An 8,699-nucleotide genomic window follows, 5' to 3' on the forward strand; every position below is an offset into this window, starting at 1 on the left:
CCATACAACGACGGGCAGTTCGCGAATAAAAGTCATGGCTACGACTGTCTGAGAAAAAAAAAAAGAAAAAAGGAACAAAATAGGCATATCACGTGGAATCACACGAGATTACATCAATCGCGCGCGCGTGGATTTATCATGCTTCATATGGTCCTAATCGGTCGGGGTTTGGGGTTTTAGCGCCTCTCCCCTCCCCTCGCACCCCGGACCCCTCGGCAGAGGAGGGTCGCACCAGTTAACACCTGTCAGAAGACGCGAGGCCAGCAGCCATCTCTGTGTGTGTGTGTGTGTGTGTGTGTGTGTGTGTGTGTGTGTGTGTGTGTGTGTGTGTGTGTGTGTGTGTGTGTGTGTGCGTGTGTGTGTGTGAAGTGTTACCTTAGTCGGAGCTTTATTTACCGCCGCGTCTTCATCCTGAACGTGCTGCTATATAAATAAAAGTTCATGTTAATATATATTTTTTTAAAATGCAAAGTGAGCACACACACACACACACACACACACACACATATATATATGAGAGAGAATGTAATAAAACGCGTTTCTCTTCGCGTCTGGCGAGCGCCTCCTGGCAGACAGCAGCCGGTTTCTTGCGTCAAGTGTGAACGTGGTTTATATATATATAAATATACAATTAAAAACTACAGAAATATGTCGAAAATACACCTAAATGAACGCATATTTTAAAAAAAATGTTAAAGGTCGGGTGTGATCTCAGTGGCTTGCGTGAGCTGGACACCCAGGGGCTGGCGCACTCGAGTCTAAAGCGATGAGGCTCGTTAGAGGGGAAAAATAAGGGTGAAAAGCGGGCGCGCGCGCGCGCGACCGACAGGGAAGAGAGAGAGAGAGAGAGAGAGAGAGAGAGAGAGAGAGAGACCAGCTACACCCCGGGAGGAGGAGCGTGAGGCGCGTAGTAGGCGTCAGAATCCTCAATTTCCAACTTAGGATCCTGGCAGGACGTTTTCCCAAGCAAAGCCCCCCGTCTGAAGGCAAAAAACACAAGTTCTTCTCCTTCTTCTCCTTCTTCTTCTCCTCCTCCTCCTGCGCGGCATGAGAGAGAAAGATCGCGAGTGGGAGAGCGCCTGAACTGCCCACCCAGAAACCACCTAGACTCACATTTCAACTTTTTTTTGCTTCTCTTCGTGGGTTCTTTTTTCTCGCGTGGAAGGACCGAAGACTCTATGACCGAGCGGGAATAAACGTGGGAAGACGCGCGTTCAGTGGCTCCAGCATGGCGTATCCTCAGGGCTACTTGTACCAGCCGTCCGCGTCCCTGGCGCTCTACTCGTGCCCGGCGTACGGCGCCAGCGTCATCTCGGGACCGCGCACGGAGGAGCTGGGCCGCTCGTCGTCCGGTTCCGCGTTCGCCCCGTACGCCGGTTCGGCGGCGTTCAGCAGCGGCGCGTCGCCCGGGTACAACTCGCATCTGGCGTACGGCGCGGACGCGGCGGCCGCGGCCACCTTCACGTCGTACGTGGTGAGTTCCACCTTTTTACAGCAGAAAATGGAAATATTTTTTTAAAAAGAGGATAAAAACGGAGCGCGTAATAACAGCGGTTATAACATTTTCCACTCGTGCCTGGTGATATAAGCTCAAATAAGATAAATGAAACAGTGGGAATAACGAGGGGTGCTGCGTGTGCGTGGTTGGGAAAGTGTGTGTGTGTGTGACATGGAGGGAGTGTGTGTGTGTGTGTGGGGGGGGGGGGGGGGGGGGGGTGACAGTAAGAATGAGGGCAGGAAAGCGAAAGGGACGGACAGACAAAACTTACATTTAAATCGTTATAGTTTGGGGTGTATAATTATTGTAATAAATTTATTTTTTCCCCTCGCTGTAGAGTTCCCCGTATGATCACACCACGGGCATGGCCGGGTCCATCGGGTATCACCCCTACGCTGCTCCCCTGGGCTCGTATCCGTACGGCGACCCGGCTTACCGCAAGAACGCCACCCGGGACGCCACGGCCACGCTGAAAGCCTGGCTGAACGAGCACAGGAAGAACCCCTACCCCACCAAGGGCGAGAAGATCATGCTGGCCATCATCACCAAGATGACCCTCACCCAAGTGTCCACCTGGTTCGCCAACGCCAGGAGGAGGCTCAAGAAGGAGAACAAGATGACCTGGACCCCGCGGAACCGGAGCGAGGACGAGGAGGAGGACGAGAACATCGATTTGGAGAAAAACGACGACGACGAGCCCAATAAGCCCCTCGACTCGACAGACACCGAGTCAGGTCTGTAGAAAGGGGAATAAAAAAAAAATCATCATCAATTTTTCATCGCGCTCGTTTCCAGTCGGAGCGCAGAAATTGATTGCTGGTTAATGATGGTGTATTATTTATAATGGCACAATTGCTTTAAATAATAATCACCTTGAACCCCCCTAATTTGGAGGAGAATTTCGGGTGACGTATGACGTCTGAAGTCAATTTATCTTGAGCAGAATAATGAGGTCACAGCCGGTGTATTATTATATTTATTGTAATATATACGTGGTTATAACGTAATAATAACATAATAATAACGACATGATAATAACCAATTTTGCAACGTGCGTAATATTATAAACGTAAAATATTATATTTTACCGTGCACATTTATCATTTTGTTTTTGTTTTTATTTTTCAGACAATAAATTAATAAACCCCGAGGAAATACCGTGCGATCGGTTCAAAGAAGAAGCCCGCGGGAAGGAGCTGGACCCACTCTTGTCCGACACGGAATTAAAAGATCCGGAGGAGCCGGCGAAGCCCACCACCTCCTCCCCCGCGGCCGTGACCGCGGCCCACGAGAAGCCGTCGGACCCGAGCGGCGGCGCCGGCAACGCCACGTCCGTCATCCACTCGCCGCCCTCCGCGCCCAAACCCAAACTCTGGTCCCTGGCCGAGATCGCCACGTCCACGGACAGGTGTCGCGGCGAGGGGGCTCCGGCCGCGGGGGCGTCGCCATCCCGCTCCGCCCCCCAGCAGTGCGCCGTCCTCTCCCGGCCCATTTACTACACGTCCCCGTTTTACCCGGGCTACACGAACTACGGCTCCTTCGGACACCTCCACGGCAGCCACGGGTCCGGGACGGGATCCGCGGCGCCCTTCAGTGGATTAAACCAGACTGTGTTAAACAGGGCCGAGGCCCTGGTCAGGGAGAGCAAGGCGCGCAGCCAAACGCAGGTAGATGTGTGTAAAGACCCCCCTTATGAACTGAAGAAAGGTATGTCAAACATCTAACACCCCACAATCGCCCCGGACTGTTATTTATTATCTGTGGTTGCCTAAAAAAAAAAGAAGAAATTATAATTAAAACGGTTCCCGAGGACGACATGAGTTATTTTCTGAGTAATGCTTATCCTCACAGATCCTAGTTTCTGAATGGTTCATCCAGCAACAAAAAAGAATAATAAAAATGGAAAAAAGATGTAACAACAACTAAGAAATGTCTTAATCGCTGCAGCCGCCTGAGTCTATTTGTATTAAAGACTAATATGTATATTTAATGTAGCAATTTTTGTATTTAAAATGGACAATTACACTATCTTTGAAGTAAATTATGGAAGAAATTCACGTGTGCGGCGATTTGTTTTGGGGAGGGGGGGAGCTTGTGATTGGCTAGAGATAATTAATTTTTTATCATTATTATTATTAACAATAATAATAATAATAACAAACAAGGCAATACACTGGCACTCAAGCGCATGAGCAGAAAGTCGTTCGTCGATATCGATCTGATCGAGCCGGATCGCGCACCACGCACCTGTTTGTTTGTTTGTTTGTTTGTTTGTTGTATTAATCACATTATGCGCGCTGATAAAGAGGGCAGGGTGCCATCTACGAACTGGAAAATATGGATATTTGATAACGACAATAATAGAAGCACCGGCAGAAAGAGGAGCGTCGAGCGGCCGTTTAACCCGATTAAACCCCAACCGCGGCAAAGCAATCAGGGGGCGAACTCGGTAATGAGCGCGATTTTATGCCAAATCTCGACCTCATTATACACTTTCCGAAGGCGTGGCGGCGAACCCGGGTTGTTTTTTAATATGAACCGCTGATGATCTGCAGAAACGTGGCCAGTAAAATGTCCCTGCGGCAGGGGACAGGGGACAGCGGCGTCTTCATAAAAAAAAAAAACTCTTCTCGCTTCCGCAGGTAGGTGTCACACTTGCTCTTAATTTAAAGGATTTATTTTCAAGCCTTCCAGACCAGGAAGAAAATTGAATTAACAGTCTTCCTCCTCCTTCTCCTCCTCCTCCTCCTTCGACGACGACGACCGCTACAGCGAAGGCTTTCATCAGTCTTTATTTTATACTTCTTTCATTTTTACCTGCTCTTCATTTTTGTTAAAGTAAAATAACCATTAAGACAAATATGTTGTAAAATAGGCCGCTGTATTTGCTATAATTTTGTTTTTGTTTTTCATTACGCAAAACATATATATATATTAACCTTAATTTAATACAGAAATAGTTTAATGGTATCTAGTTATACATTAAAACAACATACATATTAAATACCTGAAGACTGGTCGATAGTTATGAATTCTAACATATTATTATAAGTAAGACCGAACAACGACATTTGTCATATGAAATAGAAAAAAATATATAAGGTTATTTATTGTTGAAATAATGCAAAGTGACTTCTTATAATAATAATAATAATAATAATAATAATAATAATAATAATGATAATAATAATAAGGATAGTTTCGTGCAGTAGAGCCAGCCTGCTCCCGTCATTAATCTCTATAGTTTACTTTTCGCGCTCGAGTTGAAATCTCCCCTGGGCTTCATTTAATTCCCTCAGCTCTAATGTCCTCTATTCGCGGGAGGGGGGCGGGCGGGTTCGGGCGGGGGTTGGGGTCTTCGCTCTATTTTTAACGTGTCGGAGGGGCTGGAGCTGCCACCGCGCCACCGTCAGCCCGTTAAATAGCGGACGGTCCACGGGCCAATAAATAAAACGTCCCGAGTTCAAAAGGAATGCATAACCCATCTCCATCCGAGACACACACGCACACACACACACACACAACGCACCGACTGTGATGAACTCTGGGTAATATTTGGAGCAGGCGTTATAGTTCCGCTACAGTCTGGCTAATTAATATTCAGATCTGATTATTCTTTTTTTTGCAGATAAACCATAACCACAAAATTCTCACTTTCGATACTTTCTATATTATCGTAGCCTGTAACTTTCACATTTTAATTTTATGACTGTAATAATATTTTTTAAAAATAATAATAATTATAATAAAAATATTATTTATTTATTTATTTATTTATTTATTATTATTGTTGTTGTTATTGTTATTATTATTATTTTTGCTGTAATATTGTCCCTTCGAAACATAAATTGACTTGGATGCCCGGACTGGACGGTTCGCCGGCTCATTGTTTAGGAGCGATGCGTGGACACGGCGTGGGAATGTTCCCACGCGGGAGTGGAGCAGGAGAGAGGCGCGCAACGTGGGGAAAAGCAGGAACTGAAGGCCGCGGCCCGACGCGTCGCTTTTAATTAGCAAACAGAATCTGCCTGATGACTTTTCATATTCGCGTCGATGCGAATCAGCTTTATCCAGTTCATTCGATTTCGATGTTCTGCCGAACTGTGTATTTTTTTTTAAGTCCACGCGTCACAGATTTATCCGTTTTTACGCCTGGCGAGTCAAACGAGACGATCGTTTCATGAACCGTTTATTACAAAATATATCTCACGCTCACTAATCATATACGAAGCACTCACACTGAATAGAAATGAATAAAATAACCGATCTGAGATCAGACTCTTTCCTGGACTGCGAATACACAGACCTGCGTCTGCGTCTGGCCCTCAACATTTTTTACATTTATTTTAGATTTATTGTTCTGGGTTAATCCACAATGCACGAATAATTCATTTCTTGTCATTTTCGCATTACTTTGTGTATTGTTTAGTCGTCTTTCCTCAAATGCGTCATTTATTTCATTCCGTTCAGACTGATTGAGACTGATTTCTGGGGGGCTGCAGTCTTTTTATCAAGAACATGGAAGCCACGTATGAAGCTTTTTTGGGGTGCCCGGAATCCACCTGCTGGACAGCAGCGTGGGAACCTCTGTCCCGCGACATCGTCAAACACACACACACACACACACACACACACACACACAACCTGTTGATAAAACATCTCGCCGCGAAACGATGAACCGACTGAGAGTCGAATTCAGCAGCTGCGCGTAAAGGGACACGATCCTCGTCTCCAACCTGGCCATATCACGACCCAGGACATCTTTCCTTGTCCCTTCCCGTCCAACATGCCGCTTCCCTGGTTCGAGGATAAAAGACGCGGAGAGCGCGGCTACGTAGAGCCAACATTCGCCCTCCTCCGACCGGACCCTAAAAGACAGCAGCACCCCTTAATTCTTGATTACAAAGCTGGAGAGGAGTGGCCCCTTCACTAAAGCATGCTGGGAATATCGGGCCCAGCTTTATTTAATCATATCATCCCCGCAGAGGAGCCTCTTAATTAATTCGAATAAAACTGCAGACAGCTTGTTTTTTTTGTTTTTTTGGTTCCTGACTCCGTGACGCAGCTCCAGCGTCATTTTAACAAATCTACACAGTTTTCGCACCCAAATCAGCACTTCCCGAGGTGGGCCACATCTCGCGAGAGAAAGAAGCCAACAGGTCCGAGAAAGGAAGCCGAAAAAGACGCATGCGGACCCGACACTGGTACCACCCAAAAAGCGACCCCCTGTTCTTTCTCCTCATAAAGACGGGAACATGAGTAGATTTTTTGGATGTTTCATATGAGAACGTTTTTGAAACGTTTTTAAAGAACGTTCCTCTGCACAAGTGTATTAATTTTACAAAAACAAAATAAAACACCACCACACGTTTGCCTGACACCCAAGTATGTCAATTTACTTTACATTTATGCGACAAAATGTCAGTCGGCTATTTCGTGTGATGCCAGTTTCATTATCATTTCTTTTTTTTGAATTTCGAAATAGAGCTTTGGTGAGACTAAGACAACGTGTCTGTTTAAATGGAACTAAACAGTGAACTTTGACCTTTTGACCAGGCCTTGTGGGTACAATACAGACTACAGTGCACGGTGGTGAATTAATAACCACGGCAGTGACGTCACAACGCCCTCCTTGTGCAGGACGCTCGCGTGTTAAACGCAGGGCCGAAATAGGTAGAGACGCAAGCGTAAACCGAGCCAGGTGGAGTGACAGCGGGGTGATTTACAACTGTTTACCCCACTTTTACCATTTCACCCTGGACTCCACACGCACTCTCCCTTTTTAACTCTCCGGGGAGATATTACACGTGTAATTTTCAGCTGTCTGATGTTTTAAAGCCAGGCCCCCACACATAAATACATTTTTTTTATTAAAGGAAAATATTAAGCGGGAATGATGAGCCGAGGAGTATTCCGAAGAGGACGGCGAGGATTAGTTTGGGGGGTTTCAGACGCATATTTCCAATCTGCATTCGAGGAAAGGAAAAACGCCCAGAACAAAAGGACTTCATTTAAGGTGCTTTTACTTCAAAAGCAAGCATGCATTAATCATAATAATGAAGCATAAGAGAATATATTACTTTAATAACACTGTTTCCTTAAGACCCTTTTCTTTTCAGCTGCCTTTTATGTCGGTATGCGTTAAAAAAAAAATCAATGTACATCCCTTTAGCAACAAAATGATTCGTGAGGATTTCATATTTTAGGTTTCCTCACAATTCTCAAAATGGATAATAGTCACGTCAAAAATAGAGAAACGCTTCCCTGAGGCTTATCAAACCGATGATGTCACACGTCGACTCTGTGACCTCTCGGGAGGCAGGGAGACGCTTAAAGAGTCTGGAAGCAGCAGAATGCCGATCTTCAGGTGGATGTGTGGGATGGAGCAGCATCTCGGCCTGAAGAAGACTCCAGATGTGACCCCAGATTTTTCTTCTTTTTTTTTTTTTTTGTCGAAGATGTGGGATTAATTATGTTTTCGTGTCACGCTCACAGTAAATTAAACCTATTTATTTAACTTTATGCACATTACACACACAACATCCATCTAAGCCAAGGTGATTCGAGAGGTATGCACATATGCCCGAAATTATATAAAATAATTATGGCCTAATTAAAAAAAAGACAGAACAAGTGCTGAAATTGTTAGGTCCCCCCTGACAAAGCTCTTTTCTGTTCTGAACCCTGTCGCTGTCCAGTTGGCTGAAGCCTACAAAGTCGCACAGCAGCCCGGCTAAGATAAGACCCCTATATTATTACAATCTTAATGGCTGTGATGAAGATTGATGAACTGTTTTCTTTCTGAGACTTCAGAAGGGCCCAGAAAAAAAAAAAAAAAAAAAAAAAAAAAGGAGGTGGCGGGGTTACAAGCTGCCCGACTGTTTATTTACATTTCCCTTTTTAAATGATCCCTTTCTTCCAGACATCTGCTCCGCATTATGACAGGGATATTCCTGCTAATGACCAGTCTGATGGGTGTCTCCTGCAGATAGGGAAGCAGCACCATAATCTGTCCCTCACCTGGAGGCGGACACTGCTGGCGGTACCGGAGCAGTTTCTCTTTCACAACTTCTCTTATCTTATTTAAAAAAATGTTTTTAAGAAAATGGTCAGACACTTGCAGATATTTATTTATTTGTTTTATTATTATTTAAAAAAAAAAAAAAAAGTCCAGCATGATGGATGCAAATGTGCACTCACA

At 45.2% G+C, this 8,699-nt stretch overlaps 1 protein-coding gene across 1 annotated transcript; it reads left to right on the forward strand.

Annotated features, from left to right (window-relative positions):
- Positions 1 to 901: 901 nt before the first annotated feature.
- Positions 902 to 3,551, forward strand: irx5a (iroquois homeobox 5a). Its single transcript, XM_028955932.1, has 3 exons — positions 902 to 1,474; positions 1,836 to 2,232; positions 2,627 to 3,551. The coding sequence occupies exons 1-3, from the start codon at positions 1,229 to 1,231 to the stop codon at positions 3,220 to 3,222; spliced, it is 1,239 nt and encodes a 412-aa protein (XP_028811765.1). The 5' UTR covers positions 902 to 1,228; the 3' UTR covers positions 3,223 to 3,551.
- Positions 3,552 to 8,699: the final 5,148 nt, after the last annotated feature.

Source organism: Denticeps clupeoides, chromosome 16, assembly GCF_900700375.1.
Source record: "Denticeps clupeoides chromosome 16, fDenClu1.1, whole genome shotgun sequence".
NCBI classification, from domain to species: Eukaryota; Metazoa; Chordata; class Actinopteri; order Clupeiformes; family Denticipitidae; genus Denticeps; species Denticeps clupeoides.

Excerpts from the sequence above, each read along its gene's own strand:
- irx5a (XM_028955932.1), top strand. The coding sequence starts at position 1,229 with ATGGCGTATCCTCAGGGCTACTTGTACCAGCCGTCCGCGTCCCTGGCG. Across the intron at positions 1,475-1,835 it reads CCACCTTCACGTCGTACGTG|AGTTCCCCGTATGATCACAC; the intron begins GTGAGTTCCACC and ends CCCTCGCTGTAG. Across the intron at positions 2,233-2,626 it reads CTCGACAGACACCGAGTCAG|ACAATAAATTAATAAACCCC; the intron begins GTCTGTAGAAAG and ends TTTATTTTTCAG.